This window comes from Tamandua tetradactyla, chromosome 16 (assembly GCF_023851605.1).
Source record: "Tamandua tetradactyla isolate mTamTet1 chromosome 16, mTamTet1.pri, whole genome shotgun sequence".
NCBI classification, from domain to species: Eukaryota; Metazoa; Chordata; class Mammalia; order Pilosa; family Myrmecophagidae; genus Tamandua; species Tamandua tetradactyla.
Genome location: NC_135342.1, coordinates 21,876,390 through 21,901,270, shown reverse-complemented (window position 1 = coordinate 21,901,270; position 24,881 = coordinate 21,876,390). Strand labels below are relative to the sequence as shown.

General features: G+C 51.2%; 2 protein-coding genes across 14 annotated transcripts; one reads left to right on the top strand and one right to left on the bottom strand.

Annotated features, from left to right (window-relative positions):
• Positions 1 to 62: 62 nt before the first annotated feature.
• On the bottom strand, positions 63 to 6,383 carry ZNF526 (zinc finger protein 526). 11 transcript variants are annotated; one of them, XM_077131676.1, is made up of 5 exons: positions 4,916 to 5,075; positions 4,301 to 4,465; positions 2,662 to 2,951; positions 2,208 to 2,304; positions 63 to 2,118 (listed from the first exon to the last, which is right to left on the bottom strand). In XM_077131676.1, exon 5 carries the CDS (start codon positions 2,081 to 2,083, stop codon positions 104 to 106), a length of 1,980 nt encoding a protein of 659 aa, XP_076987791.1. In that variant the 5' UTR covers positions 2,084 to 2,118; positions 2,208 to 2,304; positions 2,662 to 2,951; positions 4,301 to 4,465; positions 4,916 to 5,075; the 3' UTR covers positions 63 to 103. The 11 variants fall into 11 exon arrangements, with proteins under 11 accessions (XP_076987791.1, XP_076987794.1, XP_076987793.1 ...); XM_077131679.1 differs by lacking the exons at positions 2,662 to 2,951; positions 4,916 to 5,075 and adding an exon at positions 5,969 to 6,383; XM_077131678.1 differs by lacking the exons at positions 2,662 to 2,951; positions 4,916 to 5,075 and adding an exon at positions 5,102 to 5,933.
• Positions 5,095 to 21,197, top strand: DEDD2 (death effector domain containing 2). 3 transcript variants are annotated; one of them, XM_077131691.1, is made up of 7 exons: positions 5,096 to 6,092; positions 6,615 to 6,993; positions 8,465 to 8,590; positions 11,258 to 11,398; positions 13,032 to 13,127; positions 18,006 to 18,123; positions 20,238 to 20,379. In XM_077131691.1, exons 2-7 carry the CDS (start codon positions 6,666 to 6,668, stop codon positions 20,269 to 20,271), a joined length of 843 nt encoding a protein of 280 aa, XP_076987806.1. In that variant the 5' UTR covers positions 5,096 to 6,092; positions 6,615 to 6,665; the 3' UTR covers positions 20,272 to 20,379. The 3 variants fall into 3 exon arrangements, with proteins under 3 accessions (XP_076987807.1, XP_076987806.1, XP_076987805.1); XM_077131692.1 differs by lacking the exons at positions 18,006 to 18,123; positions 20,238 to 20,379 and adding an exon at positions 13,303 to 14,514 and having other exon boundaries at positions 5,095 to 6,092; XM_077131690.1 differs by lacking the exons at positions 13,032 to 13,127; positions 18,006 to 18,123 and having other exon boundaries at positions 5,097 to 6,092; positions 20,238 to 21,197.
• Positions 21,198 to 24,881: the final 3,684 nt, after the last annotated feature.

The following is a 24,881-nucleotide window of genomic DNA, read 5'->3' as shown; positions in this document are numbered from 1 at the left end:
CTGGCACTAGATCAGCTTATTGGAAGGGTGAGCCCCTTTCTCCCCAGAGGTACCCATGCTCGTTGTTGGAACCAAACCCCTTTATTGTTGCTCTTCAGCAGTGTCACACAAAGGTAGTGTCCAACTGCAACAACCCACTGGCTTCACTGGCCCCCAGTGCAGCCTGGCATAGCTGCAGTGTGTCCTCAAGTGCCAATGGCTGGGATGTCTCAATGATGGCAATGGTCTCTCCAAGCTCAGTGCACATGATGGTCTGCTGAGGCTCAGGGGATGGGGACGGGGCAGGAGGTGGTGACCTGGGTGGCTGCAGTGTCAGAGTCCGGGCTCGGGCATGAACTCGCTGATGCAGTCGCAGGCCAGCCATGGCACGGAACCAGCGCCCACAGGTTCCGCAATAGTAGGGGCTCTTATTGTAGAGGCCAGAGATGGGGAGGCGGGGGGCCCGGGCGAAGGCAACCGGCCGCAGATGCAGCCGCCGGTGCTGCTGCAGGTTAGAACTTTGGGTGAAGCGTTTGCCACAGTCCAGGCACTGGTAGGGACGCACGCCAGTGTGGGTCAGCTGGTGGCGGCTGAGGTTGGCCAGAGAGGCAAATGTTTTGCCACATGAGTGGCATTGGAAGGGCCTCTCACCTGTGTGGGTCCGCAGGTGGTTGCGCACGTGAACCAGCTTCTTGAAGCCCTTGCCACAAACACCACAGCGGTGCCGCCGCTCGGGGGGCCCATGTACTGCACGGCGATGCCGGGAAAGCCGGGAAGCTGAGGCAAAGGACTTGGAGCACTGTGGGCAGGGCAGCTGGGCTGGTGGGGCTGGGGGTGGTGGTGGGGGTATAGGCTCGACTGCAGCTGGGGAGACTGTAGCTGCAGCAGGAGGGGCTCCGCTCTTGCCAGCATGAGTGCGCCGGTGATAGAGGAACTTGGTCATATTGCTGAAAGTCTTGCCACAGCGGCAGCGATGCAATGGGTTGGCAGTGTGGGCCCGCCGGTGGGCCACCAGTGTGAGTTCTGTGCCAAAGCCACGGCCACAGTCCACACAAAGGTAGCGGGCTTCACCACGGTGTAGCCGCAAGTGCTGTTCTAGTGAGGCTGCTTTCTTAAAGACCTTGGAGCAGGTGGTACACTCATGTGTGCCACCTACATGGGCCCGCCCATGAGCCAGGAGCCGGTTTGCTGAGCTGAAGCTGCGCTGGCACTGGCTGCAGTGGAAGGGGTGGGCTGCTGATGCTTGGCTACGAGATGTCCTCCGGTGCTGCCGGCGTGTCCCTGCTGAGGGCCAGTGCTGGGGACAATCCTCACAGCCCTGGGCCCGGCTAGTTGCAGACTTGATACCTCCCATAGCATCGTCAACAACCTCTGCTGTTTCCTCCTCCTCCTCCGTTTCCTCATCATCTTCTTCCTCCTCCTCCTCCTCATCTTCCTCCTCCTCCTCTAGCCCATTGCGCTCTTCTTTATCTAAGGAGTCAAAGTGGGTGCCTTGATGCTCCAAAAATTCCTCCGGGGTGGCACAGAGGGTAGAGCATTCAGGGCATTCATAGGGCTCCATCTTGACTTCAGGTGGAGGAGGCAGTGGTGTTGGGGGAGGTATAGGAGGGGGTGCTGGAGGCTTAGCTGCTGCTGCAGAAAGATGCTGGGCCTTGCGATGAGCCACCCACAGCTCAGGTGTGGGGAACAGCTCCTGGCAGTCCCCACATTGGTACTGGATCTGTCTGGCAGACTCCTGGAGGTGGGCGTCCCGGTGGGCCAGAAATTCACCAGGGGAAAAGATAAGTTGACTGCACTCACCACACTGAAAAGGCCCAGCCTCGGTTCCTGGCACTAACTCTGGCTCCAGGCCTGCATCCTGGATAGTCAGTGCCTCCTCCTCCACAACAGTGGGTACATGCTGCTCCTGGTGTGAGAGGACTTCCTCCAGGGTGTTGTAGAGGCTGCCACACTCAGAGCACATGAACTGGTGGTGCTGGAAGAAAAGGGAGGAGGCAAGTGCTTCCCCAGGGGTCATCTCGGTCACTAGTGTTGACATCTCGGCCATCTCTCCTGAAATCTGTGTTGACATCTCCTCTGCCTCTGGCAACATCTGTGTTGGCATCTCGGCCACCTAAGCCATCACAAGGAAGGCAGGGCCTGGAAAAAGAAGGGCAGGGACTGGTAAGAGACTAGGAACTGCAGAGATGGGGGGAGGCCAGAGGAGTTCCCTTGAGTCACTCACCAACCTCTATCAATCAGTTAGTCTGAATCCTATGATTATGCCTTAGTCTTTGATGAGTCTGTGGCTCAGAAGCCTCCACCTGCCCAGCAGCAGCCAGGCATCTGCAGGAGAGAGACAGCACTCCTCAGTCTGACCTCTGATGGTATCCTCTTTCCCCAGAGCACCAGTCACACCCTTTCCTACGACACAGCATGCCTCTTTGGGCCTCTTGGCCTTTACCTGTGCCATTTCCTCCTTGTGCAACACCTTTCCTCCTTCTATATACATACACAGAGTTGAAGCAAAAGCAAAATATTTAAGGGCAGAGCCCTGAAACCTGACTGCCCTGGGCTTAAATGTAGACCTCTGACATTTACTTCCTCTCTCTGAAACTGTTTCCTTAACTGTAAAATGGGATTAAAAGTAGTCCTGACCACAAAGTCCCTGGCACTTGATAAAAGGTTAGCTATATCCCTTACCGTAGGCTTTTCCAGAAATGTTCTTTGGGACCTTAAGTCTTTGATGGTGCTGTTCCCTCTGCCAAGACGTTTCTCTGCTTGCTAGCAAATTCCTACCCAGCATCTCCTTTATGAAGCCTTCTCTCACAAGCTCTTTACATCCTCAGGGCAGTGGTCACTCCACCCTCCTTGGGGTTTCTGTGCTGTTTTACCATGGCAAATATCAGGGGATTGGGATGGTTATCTCCTTGTGCTCCTCACTGGATTGAGAGCTTGGAGGCAGGGCTGGTGTCACTCACTGTAGGGGGCCCCTATGACCAACAAAACCACTGGCTAAGGACAAGGATTTTAAGAAATTTTTATTTTATTGATATATATATTCACATATGATATAAGGACAGGGATTGTAACTTCCAAACATCCCTTTATGTACCCCATCTCCCCTTCTATATATAAGGGCTCAACTCAACTTAGGCCCCTTCACAAGCAGAGGCTCAAAGTCCCTTCAGCAAATGACTGCCCTCTTCCAGAATCCAATCCCCACCTTCTCCATCTTTTCCTCAAATCCTATTTGTTAGTGCCAGAAGTTAGGTGGAGTTCAGCTTACAAGCCTGCACACAAGAGTAACTCATATTAAGCCCTCAGAGGGCAGATTTCAGTCTGTTCATTACTGATGTATCAGTGGGAAGAGTAATGCCGAGCACACAGTAGGCACTCAGTAAATATTTAATGAATACTGCTCCCTTCAGGAAGGAGCCCACAAGACCCTGAGAGTTTAAGTATCCTTGTGCACATTCCCATTTTTCTTACCAGATCTAACTCTTCCACATTAGACAGTGAATTCCCACAATATACAGCCCATTACAGGACACTGTTTTCAGCGGGTGCCCAATAAATGTCCCTTTAATAAAGATTCACTAAAGTCCAGGCTAAACTTTCCTAATCCACGGATTCCAAATCTCTCGCTAATATGTGAGTAGGCAGGGTTCTGCACGCAACATTCAGTCAATAAAGGGTCATCCTGCAAGCCGTCAACCAGCCGCCTGAGAACTTGTTTTTTCCTTGTTTACAGCCCGACTCTGAACAGAGAACTCCCCAGGGGCAAGGCAGGGTGCCTAGTGCATTGCTTGCACAAAGCAGGCAACCAATAAAAATCTGTCTTTAAAAACCTGGACACCCCCCTTTGGTTTGGGAACTACTGGGGAACGTGTAGGTTTTTCATACAGTAGCTCAATTACGTTCTTTCAGAAATAGCCCATCAGGGGCCTGGAAGTTAAACTTTCCCGCTACACATCCCTTCTCTCCTACCAGATTCATCTCGGCAGCCCTGAGCGCTCCCGGCAAGAGATGGAGGCGCAGCTCCAACGCAGGGTCCTGAGCACCAATGCTCAGAGCACACAGGAAGGGGCGCTCTCCTTCCACCCCGCGCCGCTCCCCCGCTAGCGCAGGCCCCAAGGCTCTTCGACCCCCACTGCCTCCTTCGTCCTCCCTCCGTCCTTTCCGTCGGCCTAAGGGCTCTCTTCCCTAGCCCACTCCGCGGCGCCCTCACCCACCAGTCTTTCTTGCCTCCAGCAGACCCCGCCGCTCTTGCCACAGACCCTCTTCCCAAGGAGTGTCGGACCCCTCACTATTCACGCCTCCCATTGGGCGGTGCCCTTACCTATCATGGCCATTCAGAGCTGGCAGCGAAGGGTACGCGCCCTTGCGCCTGCGCACTGACGCACAGGCGGGGATCGGCGAGTTCCTCCACGCACGCAACAGTGTGCGAGGGCTGGGCTTGGGAAGCGAGGAAGCGCCTGCGCAGTTCTCCCGGGCCGCTCCCTACCTGCCAAGAGTATGAAAATTACGGGAAGTGAGGAGTGAGAGGGCCCATGGAGTGGACTGAGTGGCGGGGGATCTTGGCGGAAGTGTCGTATTACAGTTTAAGAGCCTGAAATGCCCTGAGATTACAGTTTTGGAGTCAGACAAAATTGGGATACTTGCTCTCTCTGGGTCTCAGCTTTACTCATCTGTGAAATGGGTTTGAATCACATTCACGTCAAAGGCTTTTGAGAGGATTGACGGAATGAGATCATACCCGTAAAAGCACTCGGCACGGGGTCTGGTAAACTATGGCTCTATAGTCCATTTAGCATGGGCATAATCTCCCAGTTTGTAAAATTGCTTTCTCTTCCCTCTCGCTCTTCGATCGATTCAATAATAGTCACTTATTGGATGCCTACTCTCTGTATCTACCCAGGGACAAGCCTTATGTGGGAGATTATTACCACCGTACTATTCTATAGGCAGGAAAACCGAAGACCAGAAAGGGAAAGAGATTCTTCAGAGACCACGGCTGCAGTCTGGATAGCGGTAGTGTATAGCCAGTGCCAGAATTTAGCTCTTTCATCAACCAGGAGTAGATGACACTGGGGGCGGGAGCTGGTTCGGGGAGGGGGGCTATTCCAAAAGACGTGCCAACCCTGTCACAAGTGGGGGCGGGGCACAGCCACACCAAAGGCCCCGCCGCGCCGCGGCAGGACACGCAGACACCGTAGCTCCGACGCCAGTCTCTCCTAAAGGGAGCCTTTCCCGCCAGAGGTTATGCAGATTAGTGTGGGCGTGTCTGGATGGCCCAAGACCCCGGAGGGTGGAGATTGGAAGGGCTTGTGAGCAGCCTTTCGGGACTTCCGGGGGATTCTGTTGGGAGGGTCGTGATGGACACTATCAAGAGGAGGCACAATCTGCATGGAGGGGCCTACTGAGATCTGGAAGGATGTGTCGAGGGGTCGGTGTCGGTCCTGAGCATAAGATGAAGGAAAGGGTCCTGTTCTTCATCAGGAAAGGAACATATAGGAGGGTTTCTGCTGGACGAGGAAGGGTTTAAGCCACGATCATGAGAAAGTAGTTGAGATGTAGGTTCTTGGCTGCCATTGGGAATGGTGGTGCAGTCTAATGGAGGGGTGTCCCGGCCCCGATTATACGAGGCCTATAAGCGCTACTGGAAGCAGGGACGATCGAATTGTTGTCCTTTGCCATGGGCACCTGGAGGCAGTGGTAATGTGCGCGTCTAGGTCGTGATCAGGAAGGGGCTGTAGTCCCTGAGATGAGTAATCTCAACAGATCATAATGAGGATTAACAGGGACTCGAGTTAAATCCTGGGTGTAGAAGAGGTCCTATAACCGGATACCAAACCCAGCCCAGCAGGAGAGCGGCTCGGCTTTTGTTCTGCGCAGGCGCAGCCCACGCAGCCCAGACGCTTCAGTTGGGGGCGAGGCAGAGGCCCGACGGGGGAGGGGTTTGGAGGCCTCACTCTGCGCCTGCGCCGAAGGGGCGTGACAGTCGCACCTGCGCGAGTTAGGGGAAGGAGGAGGGGCGAGGTGACGCAGGCGTAATAATAGAGAAGGTGCCAGAAAGATCCAAAACAAGTGGCTGCGGCCGTCGCTCAGGAGTCGTCGGACGCCAGAATCTGGTGAGGATCCAGGAGGCTTAAGGAAAATTGGTGGAGAGTAGACGGAATCTCCTGGGCGATGGGGAAAGGGCGGTACTGTCCTTGTAGGGGGAGGGTTGGGTTCGCACTGCACTACTTGGGTGGAGCAGTTGGGCAGATCGGGCGGTACCAGTGGACGGAGCCAAGGGGCACATCCAGACAGTCCTACAGAGGCTAGGGCAGTTGGCAGGGTGCCCCGGGATGGGCCCTGAGGCTTGCCCGGACCCAGTTACTTGGTCAGATCCCGGAGGCTGGTTCGGAACGTACCACCTGGGGAGGGGCATTGTGGCCCTCCCGGTCGGTGGACTGGCTGGGTCCGGCGTCTCGACCTGTTACTAGGGGACCTTGGGTGATATCATTCTCTTCCGGGGATGGAGTGAGACTGTAACGATTGTGCCTAGGAGATGGGGAGTCGGCCCTGCCCCGCTGGGCGGTACTGGGAGGGCTCCTGGCCTAGGTGGGGTCTGGTCGTTTGTATGGCTGACCATTGTCCCCTCTTCGCAGTGTGGGTTTTAGGCCCCAGTTCAGATCTTCTTCCCGCTCCCCTCCCCTGGTATGGCTGTGCCCGAATCGACCCTGGCCCCGAGCTGGGAGGAGGATGAGTGCCTGGACTACTATGGGATGCTGTCGCTGCACCGTATGTTCGAGGTGGTTGGCGGTCAGCTGACCGAGTGCGAGCTGGAGCTCCTGGCTTTCTTGCTGGACGAGGCCCCCGGCGCCGCCGGCGGCCTGGCTCGTGCCCGCAGTGGCCTGGAGTTGCTGCTGGAGCTGGAGCGCCGCGGCCAGTGTGACGAGAGCAACCTGCGGCTGCTGGGGCAACTCCTGCGTGTACTGGCCCGCCACGACCTGCTACCTCACCTGGCGCGTAAGAGGCGCCGGCCAGGTACTTTGAATGGGAGGGTGACGGCTTCCAGTGGGGACAGGGCCTTGCTCCTGTTGGTTTCCCTCATGGCCCCTGATATGGACAGTGCCCTATCAGATGGCCCTGATTCACTACCCCTTCTCTCAGAATATCAAGGAGAAGCATGAAGGAGGGATAAACTTGTGGAATTTGGCTGCATCAATAAAAATGATCCTGGCCACTGCTTATCTTGGAGGGCTTATTTCATGCCTAGTACAAGCACTAAGTCCTTCATGTGAATTTTATCACCTTATAGCCTCCCACTAATCCCGTGAGGATGTTTTGTAACTGTTCCCACTCTACAGGGAAAGTAGCAGGCTCAGAAAAGTTAGCAGCTTGTCTGCATATAAGAATAAAATGCCTAGTGTCAGACACTACAATATAAGATGACAAGACTGACAAGGTATTTGTTCCATGAAGCTTATGATAGGTAGTGGAATCAGTAAAACAGAGAAGCAAGTAATACATATTTAAATACGATTTTAGAAAGAATAACACAGAGTAATGTACAGGAGAGAGGGTGGGATGTACAGCAAAGTGAAAGGAGGGCACCTTGGTTGGGGTAACCAATGAAGACCTTTCCAAGAAGATAACATCTGAGATTGTAGTGCCTGCCTTGCAGGGATTGAAGGGGAGACAGTTCCAGGAAAAGGGGAAGGTAAGCACTCATTCCCTGAAGTGGAAACGAGCTTGGCATCCGAAAGGGCCAGTGTGGTAGGGGCAGAGTGGAAAGAGGGAAGAACAGAGAGGGATGCAAGAAGCCACCTCACACAGGGAGTTGTGGATAACACAGCTGGAAAGTGTGGGAGTAGAATTCAAACCCAGGCTGGATTTTCTCCAGAGTTGCTACCCTTACTTTGAGAGGGTGAGGGGCAAGGAAGGTTTTAGTCTGCTAGGAGCCCGTTGAATTTTTAGACCTCCTGAGCTACTGAGCCCTTGGTTGAGTTACTATTGGGTAAAGTGCCCAGTTTGGGGAGAGGGAATTATGGGCTTTCTCTACCCAGAATAGGCCCATGGGATTTGGATCAGCAGGAGGGGTGTCAGTATTTTTGGAGAAGTATGTCTGGTGGTCAGGCCTTAGAAAGAAATTTTGGGGAGTCTTCACAGAGGTCTGCGTACTCCCTGTGGGCCTCAGAGAGAGCTGGGGGCAGCCACTGGGGTGGGGGAGACAGGGGCCATCTCATTAATCCTGACCACGACTCCTGACAGTTTGAGCTGCTGTAGGGATGAGTCAGGTGGTTTCAAGAGGTGATGAATCCTCTATCTCAAGAGGCATATGAACAGCAGCTGGGCAGATTAATGTTTAATTAGAATGGGTACTTGGGTTCTGACCTCTAGAGGAACTTAGGCACAGTTTGGGGCAGGCATTCTTTTTAGGAGGTGGGATTTGAGGCCTGAGCCTGAGAGGAGAAGGAGGCCATAAATGTTCTCTTTCATTTTTCCCTTCTCCCAGTGTCTCCAGAACGCTACAGTTATGGCACCTCCATCTCTTCTTCAAAGAGGATGACAGAGGGCAGTTGCCACCGCCGCCGCCAGTCAAGCAGTTCTTCCAGTTCTCAGCAGGGTCAGTGGGAGACAGGTGAGCCCAGCAGGGTGGGCATGACAATAGTTTCTCTCTCTTCCATCTGAGTCCTGATGAATCTCCCCCATGTTCCCCCGTCCCAGCCCATGAGGAGTCATTCTGCCTCATTTGTCTATGTGCGTTTGTATTATGACTTTAAGAGCACCTGTCCAGAAGCAGCATATAGAATTATTTGATGTGGTTTTATATTTCCACATAAATGGCATCACATTATGGGTATTTTTGTACAGCTAACTGTCTGTATGATGTGTTTCTGAGATATATTTATGTTCAGTACTTCTAATTGGTTTAATTGCTGTGTCTCAGTTAATTTATCCAATCTCTTTTTTCTCCAATTTTTTAAAAAGTATGTAAACTTATAGATGTATAGAGAAGTTGAATTAGTACAGTGAGCATGCTCATGTCTCCCACCTCAATTCAGTAATTAACATGTTGCCACTTTTGCTTTACGTGAGATGTATGTTTTAGATATAGTTTTGTGTTTTTTTTGTTTGTTTGTTTATTTGTTTGTTTTTTTACATGGGCAGGCACCAGGAATCGAACCCGGGTCCTTGGGCATGGCAGGCAAGCACTCTTACCTGCTGAGCCACCGTGGCCCGCCCTAGTTTTGTTTTTTGATTGTTGAACTCTTTGAAAGTAAATTATAGACATCAGGACATTTTACTTCTAAATCAGCACGCATCTCCTAAGAATAGGATATTCTTTTATACCATCACAGGACCACTATCATACTTGAGAAAATAAATACTAATTCACTAACATCCCTGATAGTTCATTTCCACATATCCCCCAAGAGTCTCAGCTTTTAGGATCCTCTCATAATTCAGGTATTGCATCTAGTTGTTATGTCTCTTTAATTTCTTAATATAAAATGAAACTCCTTTTTCCCATACCTTTTACTTTTTTTTTCTGTGACATTGACTTATTGACCCAGTCAGGACAGTTTTGTGACTATCTTGATTGTTCTGGATGTGTCCAGTTGTTTCCTAATGGTGTCATTTAATTAGTTCCTCTGTCTCCTGAATTTCCTGTAAAGTGAGGATTATATCTAGAGTCTTGCTTAGATTCAAACCCATTTTTGGCAAGGGTACTCCATTGGTGATGTCGTGCACTTCTACTGGAACACATAGGAGACGTGTAAGGTCTGGCTTTTCCATTGTGAGTGGGAAAGTTTGATCACTTGGTCAAGGTGGTGTTTGTCATATTTGTTCATTGTGAAGGATCATTCTTGCCCTTAATGATTAGTAAATAATCTATGTGGTGATACTTTGGTACAGCCTGTTCCCTAACACTTGTTCACCCAGTGGCTTTAGCATTTGTTGGTGATCCCTGCCTGAACCAGTTATCATGTTGGTGTTTGCAAAGTGGAGATTCATCTAATTCCTTTCTCTTTTCTAGGATTCTTTCTGCAGTTCTTTCAAGAGGAGTCTTTTATCGTTCTCTGTTTTTTTTTGAGTATCACTGTGAACTCAAGCATTTTTATTTATCTCCTGTGTTACAATCAGTTACACTTTCTGTTGTTAAATTGGCCAGCTTCTGTGTCCTTTTGATATGTCTCCATCATTCTTTAACCCTTCCTGCTTTGTGACACTGCATGATGGCCTGGACTCACCTATACTTGCTCTCCCCCAGCCGTTGGATCAGCTGTTCTGCAAGGACCCCTGATTTCTTTTAGAACAGTGGTCTTCAGAGACCAAGATCTAGTGCTGAGTGTGTGCATTGTTTCTAGGCTCTTTCAGTGAACAGAGCTAGGACCTGTGCTTAAGGAAAATGATCATGTTAGTGTTTTCAGTTCAAAACTAAAATTACGGGACTTTTTTCTCTTATAATGAAAATCTTTTTTCTTCATGACATTGCTATGTGGATGTATTTGCCCTATCATATGGTAATATTAAAATAGCCTTGAAATTGCCAGGTGAGTACCACTACTGCCTGTATCTACTAAATGAAGCATAAGATTTATTTATAGTTCTTCTTATCCTTTGAGTCTGTCCCTGAGAGACTACAGTCAGAGTATTCTTCCAGGTTAGTTGAAATAATTCTTTCCTCTGTGTGTTCTTGTTTCCAGGTAAATATACCGTTAGATTCATTATTTCTGTTGGTTTGTTTAATGTTATATTTTGTTTCTTTTTAAATTTTTGACTATATAAAGACACTTATGTGATTCAAAAGTAAAAATTAAGTTATGTAAAAAAGTGTTACCTGCCCCCATTTCTAATTCATCTGTTTTGTTTTGTAAAAATAAGAAAATATACGGATATGTTCTTGTTTACACTCCTTTTTATGACGTTTTGCATCTTACTTTATTTCACTAAGCAATCTATTCTGGAAATCACCCTATGGTCGTTCCTGCTTCTTATCGTTTATGTTATTTTCAAGTTCTCATGGTTACAAGTGCCGCTCCAGTGGCCATTGTCATACCGGGCTCTGGATGCAAGTGTGCAAGAATCTCTCTATAGTTGAGCCTGGGAGGCGCACTCCTGGGTGGCACTTAGCTGCCCTTCCTGATGGTGCCACACTCCTCCAGTTATAGGCAGAACCACTGAGGCCCAGAGAGGCAGAGGGCCTTGCCCACTGTCTGGCAGCGCTGAGACCAACCTCAGACTCTTCGGCTGGGCCCGCCAGTCACCCTGCTGCTTAGCTTGGTCCGTCTTTCTCTCTTAGGTTCTCCCCCAACCAAACGGCAGCGACGGAGTCGGGGCCGACCCAGTGGAGGTGCCCGACGGCGGCGGAGAGGAGGGCCAGTTGCCCCCCAGCAGCCACAGGAACCAGCCAGGCCTGCCTCAGAAGGCAAAGTGACATGTGGTAGGTGGGCCTGGGGGAGTGCGTGCATTATGCTTGGGGCAGGCTGTGGGGTCAGAGGCCAGGAGAAATGGGCATTCATCTGGAATGCGACAGACCCGGGGGGTGGGCAGCAGCAGTCATCCAGTCTCTTAGCGCAGTGGAATTTTTGTCTTTTCTGTTACCACCTTGCTCGTCCCCATCCTGCCCATAGTGAAGGATCAAATCAGGTGCCTTCCCTGATAAACCCCTGGCCCCTATTTCATGGGTTTATTTGGTAAACATCTGCAGGGGTTCACTTATTTAGCGGTCAATTCTACAGTGGCAGAATATTGTAGGAATAAAGAACAAGGACCTTGGGACCAGGCAGCCTGGTTCCCATCTGGGCCTTGACACTTAAAAGCTGTCTGATCTTTGGCAAGTGACTGAACTTCTCTGTGCCTTAGTTTCTACATCTGAAAAGTGAGGTTGATAATTGCACCTCCCAACTAGGGAGGGTGGTTGTGAGAAAAGAACTAGTTAAGCCATGTAATACACTTGGAGCATTGCTTGGCACGGGGCACGTGCTACCTCAGGGTTTACTCTTTTTCTTACCATACCTGTGCAGTGTGGTTGGAGCAGTTAATGCAGCAGGTAGAGCGCGTGGCAGGGAACGTGTATGGCAGGGAGAGCGTGTGGCTGAGAGGGTGCAGATGAGGTCCCTGCCTTAGGGTAGTTGATGTCTGAGCAGGGTGCCTGATCAAGGAAACAGAAGATCACTGGAGATGATAAGTGCTACAAAAGAAATGAAGCAGGGTGATTGAAGAGGGAGCGAATAAGGGGCTCTAAAAAAATTGATGGTCAAGGAGGGCCCTTCTCGGGAGGTGACATTGTGATTGCACCAGGCGAAGACACGGTCTGGAACAGGAGACAGGCCAGCATGACTGAGTGGTCACGTAGGGGATGGCGGCAGGTGGAGGAGCCGGGCAGGAACCTGTGCATCTGGGCCTGGGCAGGCCTGGTGCCTGTGAGAGTTTGGATTTTAGTTCAGGAGTGGTGGGAAGTGCTATCAAAGGGTTTTCAATAGGGATGTAGTGTGAATTGATACCCTGTCTAAAAATCAGTCAGTAAGTGGTTATGCTTTGAAAGCACGTAGAACAGTGCCTGGCAGATAGGAGGTTTTCTGTTAGAAGCATATTAAATGAGTAAAAGCAGGGAAATGAGTGAGAAGGCTGCACAGTCCAGTAGGAAGGAGGGGACAGAGGTCTGGCACATTGAAGAATGTGGAAGGAGGGTAGGCTAAGGAAATGAGAAACTCTGTTGGATGCAGGGCTGATTGGATCTGCAGAAGGTTTATGTTGGTGAGATGGGGAGGGGGCTCCGCTGTGGAGACTCATCCTTAAACTTTGAACTTAAAATCATTCTACCTGATCCTGTGGGGAGTACATAGGCACAGGTGTCCTCCTCCTGTCATACACATACCCTCCTGTGTATTGGGACAGGCCAGAGGCACAGAGGGTATAAGATCTGGTCCCTGTGCTTCCAGAACTCCCAGGCTACAGGGGGTAAAGTTAAGTAATATGGCAGTGGGGCTGTTGTGGGTGCTGTGAGCAGTGGGAGTGCTGGGGCTCTTGAGTTTGCAGGGGAGGCTTCTGGCTAACCTAGTTTCTCTGTGGAGGTACCGCCTCAAGCATAACCTTGAAGAAGCTGGAAGAAAATATAAGAAGCATGCCTGGCACATGCAAAACACATGTCAAGAGCTGGATGCAGCCAGGTAGTCTGGCTAGAGTAGGGGCTTTGTGGGAGGAGTGGGGGAGATGAGGTGGGTGGGGCCCTGGACACTGGCTGTAGGGTTTGGACTTTTATTCTAGAGTGATAGGAAACAAGGGAGGGGTTCACTTGTTCACTCCTTCAACAGGGTTTGTTACTGAGCATCCTCTCTATGCCAGGCACAGGTGTTAAGGACACAGAATTGGACCTGGTGGAGAAAGTTCTGACTTCAAGAATTTGTTTGATAGTAGGTGAGATGGGTAACTTGCAGACAAATCAAAGCATCACATGAGGTCAGTTATTGATAAGAGCTCTGAAGAACAGAGCCAGGGCAGGGCTCTTTCATACCCAGGAAAGCCCTCTGGGGAGGGGGCAACTGGATGATGCAAGGTGGGAGCCTGAAGAAGGTGTAGAAGAGCAAGTGTCAGATCGAAAGTGTCCTGGGGAAGAGATCCCTGCAGAAGCTGGGGTCAGGAGACCGAGGAGGAGCTTGCGGGATGCTTAGGCCCCAGGTGTGGGTTGAAATACCACAGGAAGATCTAGGCTGTTGGCATCTTGGGGTCCCCCAGAGACCTTGACCCTGGGGTGCTTCTTCCTGCCACCTGGAGAGCCTTCTCCAGCCTAGGAAGCAGGTACCCTGCCTCTTTTGGAGCCTGTGGCAGCCCTTCTGGGGAGTGGGCATCACATCCAGGTCATGCTCAGGCTGCAGAGAGCTGTGCTGGGCACCCTCAGGAGGAAGAGACCTGTGAAGTAGGGCTGGGCCCTCATGACTGTCCCTGGGTCAGGTGGTAACTATCATACCTACCCAGCTGGCCAGGCAGAGGCAGCCATTGCCTCAGCAGGATGGGGCCTGGGGTGGGTCTCCTGGCCATGCTGAGGCTTCAGGTCTCTGCCCTGAGGGCAGGGCCATGACAGGGAGGTTGTTCACTGGGTGTGGCTGGGTCTTGTGGAGGGCTGGTAAACAGGTCTGACTGCTGACTCATCAGGCAAGGCAGGGCTAGATGGAGGCTCTCCCCATTTGGGCCCAAGTTTTCCCCTTTGAGAAATGGGGATGGCTTTCCTTTAACACGGCCTATCCCAAGAGTGCAAGGAAGCCCTTCCTGATCTGACTTGCAGGAAGGGACCTGCTATTCTTATACATTTCTCACATGTGATAGCTGGTTGTGTGGACCCCAGCTGGCTGCCCTCCACTGAAGTAGGACTAGGCTAAACTCCTGAGAGTGGGAGGAGGGGAGTTGGGTGCTTCTGGGCCAGGACACAGGGACTTCTCCCTCTGGCCATCCATGGGGTACTGTGCCAGCACATACCACACCTAGCTTGAGTGACAGTTGGCAGAGGCAGAGCTGGGCTGAATGCTGGCCTCCCAAAGCCCACATTTGCCCATTTGTTCTTTCCCTATCTGTTTATAGAATGCTGACTGTTTGCTAGGCACAGTGAGGATGGGAGGCCCCTGCCCTCATGGAGCTGCTCTCAGATGGGAGGAGAAAGCTGAGAGACAGAGGCATTTCAGGTGTCAACTGTGAAGAAAAATGGAGCTGAGCAGGGAGTAGAAAATGGCGGGAAGGTTGTGCTGTGTGTGTTTTCTGTATAGGGTGATTCAGGATTGTCTCTGGGAGAAAAAGAATTGACGGAAGAGAGGGGTGAGAGCCATGTGGGTGGCTGGGGAAGATTCCAGATAGAGGGATCAGCAAGCACAGGGCCTGAGGTGGGAGCCGGCCAGCCAGGAGGAGGGTGAGAGTAACAGGAGGGGAAGTCAGGAGAGAACCAGAGGCAGAGCCTCTCTGGTCTTAAAAGCCCCAGCAGAGGGCTTCACTTTTTTTTTTAATGATGTGAAGCAGTTGGAGTATTTTGAGTGACAAGACCATCTTTATCTTTTTTTTTTTTTCCCTCCCAAGTTTTCTGTGGGACATACACTGAAGTAGAAAAACTAACATGAACTGCCGTGTCCCCATCACTGACTGTCCCCATCACAGCAATCGTTAACTCATGATTGATCTTGTTTTATAAGCCAAATTATTTTGGAGTCAGTTCCAGGTGTTCTGTTATTTCATCCATAGATTTTTCAAAGTGTATCTCTAAAAGATAAAAACTCTTTTGAAAAAAAAAAATACGAATTGTAACCCATGTCACACCCATGTCAGAAAAATACCTTTATTATCATACAAAAAAACTAACAGTAATTCCTTACTAGCAAATACCTTCTTTAATCAGTGCTCAGATTTCCAGCTGTCTCACTGCTGTTTGTTCTCTTAAGTCTCCCAACCATAGGATTCCCCTGCCCTTTTTATCCTTTACATTGTATTCATTGAAACCACCTGTGCTGTTTGCCAAAGACTTTGTCTTGCCAGTTGCATTCTGTGGTAAGGTTGATTTATAGTGTTCCCCTGTCTTCATATTTCCGGAAAATTGATTGTTTGATCTGGAGAGATTTGCTCAGATTCAGGTTTGGTGTTTTGTTTTTTTCAGGTCCACTTCCCAGATGATATTTTTCTGTTAGGAAGCACACATTGTCTGCTTATCCTTCTCATAATGTTTGCAGGTGCTTCTCCTCGTTGCCTCAATCCAATTTTTTCAATAGGGGTTGAAGAACTTTACATTTGACACAACTCCTTTGGCTTTGTCGTGGAAGAGAGACTGGGACAAGTTAGGACTGGAGATAGGAGGCCAGGGAGGGGTTCTTGCAGTTGCGCAGAGGCAGGATGTTGCTGGCCGGGGGGTGGCAGCGGAGGGGCAGGACCTTTGTCTGTTGAAGCACACTGCCTCTTACTGCCAAGTCCAATCCCCCCCCCCCCCAATGCCATGGGGAACATGGCCCCTCTTTATCCCAGGCCCACCCAACCAGGAATTCCTGGAGGGAAGACTTGAGTGAGTGTCATCTCTGGATCCCCAGCACACCTGGCACAGGGGCTGACATAGAACTACTTAGCAGGCCCAGGGTCTACTCCCTGAAGACCTCACCATGGTCCCCCACCAGGATGCCCTTTTACCTCCCTCTGTATCCCATTCCACCCCATCAGGGACCGATGGGGCACTGGGTGGGCAGAAGAGGCCTCTGGTGTCCATTCGAGTTCAGAAAACAGGGGCTCTCCTCTCAGAAGGCATCAACCTCCCTCTCCCCACACAGGGGCCAGAGGGTGTCTCTCCACAGCCGCTGGAGTACACAGGGATAGTTGGCAAATGTTGGCTTTCTTGGCCAGAGAAAACAATTCAGCTGGCCCCCAGCTCTGATCTCACAGGTGTTGGGTGCACCTCCTGCCTCGCCACTGGGACCTGCCCATCTTTCCATCTCTTCTGCCATCTCTCCCTAACTCTGGCCCTGGCCTTGCTCATCACCCTGTGGCTTCCACAGAGCAGCTGCAGTTGTCTTTCTGGAAAGTCAGAGTTTGTGGCCTTCCTGCAACAGTTTGAGGACTAGTACATTTGTCAGGCGCTGGCCTAAGCTCTTTAACATAAGTTCAGTTATACAAACTTCACAAAAATCCTGTGAGAGCAGGTACTGCGTTCAGCCGTTTTATGGAGGTGCGAAGTGTAGTAAACTCCAGGGGCCCCCAGGCTCCATACCACAGTGTTCTGCTGCTGACCAAGGCCACATTCTCAAGCCCCACCCTCCTCCCTCTCCACTTGAGTCCCCTTCTCTTCCACCATGTTCCAGCCACGCTGGCCCTCCAGCCTGTACATACCCCGAGTTGTTCCTCTTCCGGGAATGCCATTCTTCCCTTCTCTCCTGTTTTCCTGTCTAAACCTTTTCCTCCTCTATGTTTTTCTGTAAGGGTCATTTTCTCAGAGAGGTCTGATCCCTTCCATCTAAATTATAACTCACTCTATCATTTTCTCTCCTGGGCCTCAGGATATCTTTTAATTAGCTGTTTGTGTGTGCGGTTGTTTGAGAGGCAGCATGCAGGGGTGGTAAGAACTCAGTCTCTGGAGGCACCTTGATTGGAATTCCAGCTCCACCACTTCCTACCTGTGTGGCCTTGGGCAGGTGACTCAACCATTTCATGCCTCAGTTTATCTGCAGAAAGGAGATAATCACAGCATCACGGCCTAAGGTTGCCAGGATGATGAAAGAGGCCCATGCACATGAAGTGTGTAGTTCTGTGCCAGCCTGCGTGGTTAGCAGCAGCTCCTGTCACTAAACAGTTTCGGTGAGGAGTAAGGAGAGGATGAACATAAAGCCTGTGGCTCAGAGCTAGGGGTGGGGCAGTGGCTTGGATAATGCACATCTTCTCGTGCCCCTCCCTTCTTAGTCTGCAAACCGTGATGGTGTGTTCTGGATCAGAGGTTGAACTGTGGTCTGGTGAAGGGTTCTCTCACTCGTAGAACAGGGACTGTGAAGGCGCCTTGCAGGTTGGGTAGGCTCTGTGTTGCCCTCCCACTTGAGGTGCTTAGTAAATAATCCAAATGAGAGAACAAGCAGGGGCGTGATGCAGTGGGGGCTCCAAGTGAGTGGACTGATAAGTTACACCACAGGCCCAGGAGGAATCCGTGCCAAGGAGAGGGGTAAGGCAAGGGCATTGAACTGCACGGGAAAGTGGGGTCCCGTGACCTGGGTCTTGGCTGGTGAGGGGGTTGGTTCTGGGCAGAGGAGGTGGGACAGATCATTCCAGACCAAGTGAAGCCTATGTGGGGAGCTCTTTCATTATGGCTGGAGGGCAGGGTATGGGAGGTTGTAGCAGGGATTGAAGGTGGACATGAGGGAGGAGGTTGGCTTTAGGCCTCAGGAGAGAAAGGGCACGGGGCTGTGGGAGTAGAGAAGTGGGTGTCAAAATCACAGTTCCCCTTTCTGGTGTTTTCTGTGTCATAGGCCCTGGGCCCAGTGTTCAAGTGACCACACTTAATCCTCGCTGTAGGGACCTCTTGTTTGTCTGTTTATGTTTTTCAGATGGGGAAACTGAGGCTCAGAGAGGTGAGGTCACATGCCCAAGGCCCCAGGTCTGTTGGACTCCACCCCCTGGCTCTGTGCCTCTGCCGCTGACCAGCCCCGGTGGGGCCTTGGACAGGTGCTGCTCCTCCCGGCCCCCTGCTCCCCCACCCCTAAATGAGGGTGTGGACAGACCCTTGGAGGAGTCCAGGATGTGGGCCGGGAGGTCTTGGGAGGTCTTATCTAGTCCTCCAGAGAGGAGCGTCTTGGGGCCCAGGCCAGCAGGCTTCCCTAGGCCTTCAGTGGAGAGGGTGGGGTTCCCCTGGAGGAAGAAAGAGGAAGGGCTTTGTCAGAAGGAGGAAGTGGGTGGGTATGAGACCTCGTTTGGGCGAGTTGGAGATCTGCCTTCTACTCTCTGCCCTTCTGCTGATAGGGTCTGTGAAAGGTGAAGGGAGTCCCGGGCCTGTGGCTTCCCTTCCAGAGCTTCAGTTTCTTTATCTATCAGGTGAGGTGAAGGTGGCCCCTGTCCCATGGCGCTGTTGGGTAACCCTGCTGGATCCTCAGGAGTAAAGCACTTAGCAGCCAGAGCTGTTGGCAGCTGCATTTCCTGAAGCATACCACTGGGCACCGGGCCCAGTGCTTGCCAGCTCCTGTCTATCCATTGCTCGCTTTTTAATCTTCTAACAGCTTGCCACAGCAAAGGTTGTCCCCTGGTTTAGGCAGGAACCCAGGCTCAGATCTGGACTTGCCCCACTCACACAGCTAGTGGGTTGGAATCCTCTCCATCTGATCCGAAGCTACTCTCTGGGGCCTGAGAGCATTTATGACATTTGTCAAGCACTGCTGCTGCCTGACCGTGCACCCTGGGTTGAGCCACTTATCTTGGCTCTGCTCTCTGCCTTCATCTCCACATTGGGTGGCAGGGCCTGCCTCACCGGTTTGTGCAGGTTAAATGAGCTCCTAGGAGTCGAGTTCTTGGAGTAGCACCTGATAGTGCTCTGTAAATGTTGGCCCTTATTAGGGTTTCCAGCTTCGGACTGATTCTCAGGACACTTTGTGTCATAGTGTAGAGAGAAGGTTCTGTCATCAGCTGCATTTCCGAGCTGGAAACCTTGTCATCCTAATACGGATCATCTGCCTGAGGTTGATCTGTAGGGAGAGTGGGGAGAGTTGACCTCAGAGGTGTGTTCTGTTTCCCGGGCAGTGCTGCCCCTTCATTTGGGCAGTTGTGGACAGGGTTGTACTAGGAAAAACTTTGAGTTGCAAGTGACAGAAACCCAACTCACACCTGCTTAAGCCAAAAAGGTGATAGATTTTAACTGAAAACTCAGGCTTGGTGTGGTTACATGATGAACTCAGGAATCGTTTTCTCACTGTTGCTGGCCCTGAGTAGGCTTCATTCTCTCCCCTCTTGATAGCACCATGTTCCCCCGGTATCTCCAGGCTGACTTCCTACCCTTTTAGCAGCCTCTGTGGAATTCCCAGTTCAACCAGCACAGTTTCAGCCTTGAGTCTTCTGGGCCTGGTCAGAATGTTCACTCACCCTGGGGCTTGCTTGGGGGTGTGGGGGGATGGGGAGGTGCTGGCTCCATGTAATCTCATTGCTTGAGGGGTGTGAGGCTGGTGGCCTAAAAGCAAGTTCACTCATTCTTTTCTTCATTCATTGGTTCTTTTAACACATCTATATTGAGCTCATACTGTGTGCTTTGGGGTTATATAAACGTGAACAAAATGGACCAAAAATCCCTTCCTTCAAGGAGCTCACACTGGGGCTAGACATGCTAAACATGATGGTAGTGTAAATTATAGAGTAGGTTAGAAGGTGATACGTGCATTGGGGTAAAAGTAGAGCAGGGTATGAGGAGCTGGGAATGCTGGGGCTCCCAGATTTTAAATAGGTTTGGGGTAGGTCCCATTGGCAATGTGGCATTTGAGCAGAGACCTGAAGAAAGAGAAGGGTCAAGAGGCAGGGAGAGGCTGGGCTGAGGTGGAACCTGCCCAGTGGTTGGAGGAGCAGCAGGGAGGCCATGAGGGTGGAGGAAGCATGAGATGGGGGATGGGGGGGCATGAGGTCAGCGGGGTAGCAGAGGCCACATCACAGGAAGGTTGTGTAGGCCACGGTGAGGGAATGGGTTGAGGGACAGGCATAACACAACCCACGGGGATGGGGGAGGAGCCTGTGGGAGGAAGGGTGGCAGCCCCTCTGTGCAGTCTGGCATAGCTCCCTTGCTGACCTTCCCTCCTTCCCTGCAGACATCCGGCTCCGAGTTCGGGCAGAATACTGTGAACACGGGCCAGCCTTGGAGCAGGGTGTGGCATCCCGGCGGCCCCAGGCACTGGCGCGGCAGCTGGATGTGTTTGGGCAGGCCACCGCAGTGCTGCGCTCGCGGGACCTGGGTTCCGTGGTGTGTGACATCAAGTTCTCGGAGCTCTCCTACCTGGACGCCTTCTGGGGCGACTACCTGAGTGGCGCCCTGCTGCAGGCCCTACGGGGCGTGTTCCTGACTGAGGCCCTGCGCGAGGCTGTGGGCCGGGAGGCTGTCCGCCTGCTGGTCAGCGTGGACGAAGCCGACTATGAGGCGGGGCGGCGCCGCCTCTTGCTGATGGAGGACGAGGTGGGGCGGCGCCCCTCCGAGGCCTCCTGATTCAGGATCAAGCAGGACCAGCCCCACCTCCTGGCCTCTGGCCACATTTTTTCCCCTGGAGGACTGTCACTCCAGCTGCTCTGGGGACTCCGACAGGACAACCAGGCCTCCTGCAGCCCCTCCCACAGGATGTGGACACTGAGGTCTAAACCACTTCCAGCTGAATTTCCTTCCCACCCTCATCCCCGCCCACAGGTGTGTCATGTGTTCCCTCAGCCTCAGGAGGCCATAGGGGGAGGCATAACCACAACCTCACCAGAGGTCCCTGCTGAGCTATGTTCCCTTTTGGACTGTCTGCACACATGCCCCCTCTGAAGTCTCCCTGGACTCCTGCTCCAGCCTGCTCCACACCCTTCGTTGGCCTCAGGGCCTCTCTCAAGATCTCTGATTTCACCACCCTGATGCCAGTGGGCACTGGAGCCACCTTGCACATGGGGCCTGTAGAGCCAGCCAGGACCAGAAAACTGCCTTCTTAGAAAGGGAAGGCAAGGGCTTGGGGGCCAATGGGAACAGCCCTTACAAATGGCACCAATAAAACTGCCCTGGAAAGGGCACAGGTGGGCACCAATGCTTGCTTCTTTTCTTTAGGGGTGGGGAAGGATATGATGCAAAACCTGGAACCTGTACCAACACCAGAATCTTTTCTGTCATTAGGGGCTGGAGGCTGGGCAGGACCCTGGGTCAAAATCTGCCAGCTCCTACCATAGGTTTGCTCTCCTCTCTGGACCTCAGTTTCCTTATCTGTCAAAAGAGGAAATACTGCCTTGGATTTAAAACTCTCCCAATTCTGTTCCCATGTTCCTTGTTTCTGTATGTCTTTGAGAATCCCGGTGTTTTTAACTAGTTCACTGAAGTGAGCCGGCTATCTCCAAGGCTGACAAGGGTCCAAAGGTTTGGAAACCGAAAGAATAGGCTGACACTGATTTTCCGGGTGGCCCCCTCTCCTTTTCACCCTTCTGGACATTCACGTTCTTTTAACCCAGGTTTGGATTCTTCCTCTGAGGCCAAAGGCTTCTTTCTGCTGCCCTGTGGCTAGAGGAAGTTGTTTCCCCACCCCTTGTTGAGGGCTCCGGAACTTGAGTTTCTTACACAATACCCAGAGTTTGCCTTCCTGTGGGGGAAGGGAACCAGGCTTGGGGAGTTGGGGGTGGGGTGGGCAGGGATTCTCAACTGATGATTGCTTCCTGAAGGAAGGGGTGCACCTGTCCCCACCGGTCATGGCCCTAGGCCTGTGGCTTGAAGTACAGAACTGGAGTGAGAAGTCTAGGACTTGAGTCCTATGTGTGGGTCAAATCCTGGCCCAACCAGTTGCTGTGGGACTCGAGGCTGTTCCTGTATTCTCTCTGGGGAGGCCGCTAGGTTTTACTGGGCACCTACTCACCATCTATTTAATATTCAGCCATCCTGAATGAAGTGGGGATTTTATTCCCATCATTGACAGGAAACGGGCTCAGAGAGGGGACGTGACTTGCCTGAGGGACGGGAAAGAAGCAGTAAGTTGGAGAGTATTCTCCCACAGTGATACACATAAGGGAGGAAGGACAGCATTGGATTTGGGAAGGGAGGAGAGGCTTCTACAGTTCTCTTTCCTACAGCTGGGGGATTCTTTGACCTTGACCTGGAAGGCTTTCTTTTCATGACCTCCCAAGATTTGGGTCTCTCCTCTACTTGGGGTTCAGTGTTCCAAGGGGGCTGGGCTGCTACCGGTCTTCACCTCCTCTGGGCTCCCCGTACCGGACCAAATTCCAAGACCCCTTTCCACCCCTTTGCCCCCTCCTTAAGCCCTGGGCCTAATCCCTCTGTTCCCGCCTGATGACGCAAGTTTCAGGTTCTGCTCCACCTGCCTCAGTTGCCAGTTAGAGGCCCTAGCCCTGTCTCGGCTCACCACACCTCTCTGAGCACCCCAATCCTAACCTCTATATCCATTCTGCTCACCGCAACACGTTCCTTTTTGGCACGCGCTTCGGAAGCCCAGAAGCTTGGCGCAGGCGCAGTGTGCGCGGGGCAGTCTGCGGTGACGGGAAACGTGACCCAAAGCTGGCTCGTCACGGAGCGCATGCGCCATGGGATCCATCTGAGTTTACTGAGGCCGTACGTGGAGCCGGACGCCAGGGACCGCGGACAGGTTCCTGAGGCCCAGAAGTGCGTCACCCAGGCCATGAGGACAGCCTAGGGAGATGGAAGAGCATCAGGAAAAAAACAACAGGATTCTGTGGGGCAGGGCATGGAAAGGTTGCGGCCAAGAAAATAGGGGCCCGTGGGAGCCCGCAAGGTTGGCTGTGACTTCGGAGGAGAAGAACCTGGGGCTGCTCTTGAAAGATGAGTAAACGCTCAACAGAATGCCAGAGTGGCGTTCCAGGTGCAGAGAATAGCCCTTGCAAAGGTCTCAGAGAACATTCCAGAATAGGATGTAGAAAGAGAGACGGACTGTGAAAGGTAAGCGGGAATGTAAGGCCACCCATCTCTTCATTCCATCAGCCATCATCTCCTATGGCTTTCTTTGTGGGAACCGCAACAGGAGGGGGTGGGGACAGATTCTGTCCCTGACAATTACGGCACCAAGGTGATAAGCCGGGTCTGGAGGCAGGCACACTGGACCTGGGGCATGGCAGCAAAGAATATTTCTTGGGACTTTCCATGACCGAGCTCTGCTGGGGACACTGAGGTGACTTCAGTCTGGGCACTGCTCTTGAAGAGCCCCCTGTCCTGTTGAATGAGCCAGAGCTAGGATGATCAAAGCCATGACTGAGAAGAAGACCGGAGGAGCCCAAAGGACACGGGGTGGAGGGACCCATGCAGACTCCACAGATTGGGAAGCTCCCTGCCTATTCTATTAAGAAATATCACTGCCAGGCAAGCAATGGTGGCGCAGTGGCAGAGTTCTCGCCTGCCATGCCGGAGACCTAGGTTGGATTCCCGGTGCTTGCCCATGCAAAAAAACAACAAAAAAAATGACACGGGAGACCTGGGTTTGATTCCCAGTGCCTGCCCATGCAAAGAATAAATAAATAAATAAAAATATGTATATAGATATATATCTTAACCGCCACCACCAAGATGTGAAATATGATTGTGAAATATAATATTTGGAAAAGGGTATAGCACACAAGTGTGCAGTTACTAAGGTGTAAAACACCTGTGCACCACAGTCAACAAATACATTTCCTGCACCCCGTAAATCCTCCACCTGTCTTTCTGTCCTGAGCTCCTACCTGATCACAAACCCCTCATCCCCTAGCTGGGTCCACTATCCTTACTTTTACAGTGATTCTGTGCTTTTCTTTAACTTTCTAGTTGCATAGTACTCAATGATATTGTTAACTTTGTCTCTTTTCAGACTTGATATAAATGGAATCAAACAACATATTTCTGTTGTGTCTAGGTTCTGGTGCTTCACATTGTGTTTGTGAGATTCTTCCCTGTTTTTACCTGTAGTTGACTCATTTCTATTGCTGTCTGGCATTCCACTGGATGAGTATACCACAATGAGTTTATGCATTGTGCTGTCAGAGGAATTTAGGATGTTTCAAGTTTGGGCTTATCACAGATGCTGCTGCTGTGAACATTCTTGCATTAGGTTTATTCGTGAACAAGTGTATATATGTGTGTTAGGACATACCTAGAAATGGAAATACTGGGCACGAGTATGGATATGTTCAGCTTTAGTAGATACTGCCCAACTATCTAAAGTATGGGTGTATCGATTTACTCTCCCACTAGCACTGAACAAGAGTTGTTTTTGCTTCCCATCCTTGCCAGCACTTGGTGTGGTCAGCCCTTTTAATTTTGCCAACATCGTGGCGGTGCGGTAGTATACTGCTATGTTTTATTTTTCATCTATCTGATGATTCATTTCTGCTCATTCTTTTTTTAAATTTTTTTATTGATAAAAATCTTCACACACATACTTGCTGTACATGATGTACAATCAATCAGTGGTTCACATTATCATCACTGTTGTATATTCATCATCATAATCATTTTTTAGAACATTTGCATCACTCCAGAAAAAGAAATAAAAAGAAAAAAGCTCATGCATACCATACATCTTACCCCTTCCTCTCATTGACCAACTATATGTTTCCATCTACCCAATTTATTTTTATCTTACCCTTTTCCCCCCCTTATTATTTCTATTCCTATTTTTTATTTATCTGTCCTTATCCTGTATATAAGGAGCATCAGACACAAGGTTCTCACAATTTCACAGTCACATTGTAAATGTTACATCTTTATACAACGTCTTCAAGAA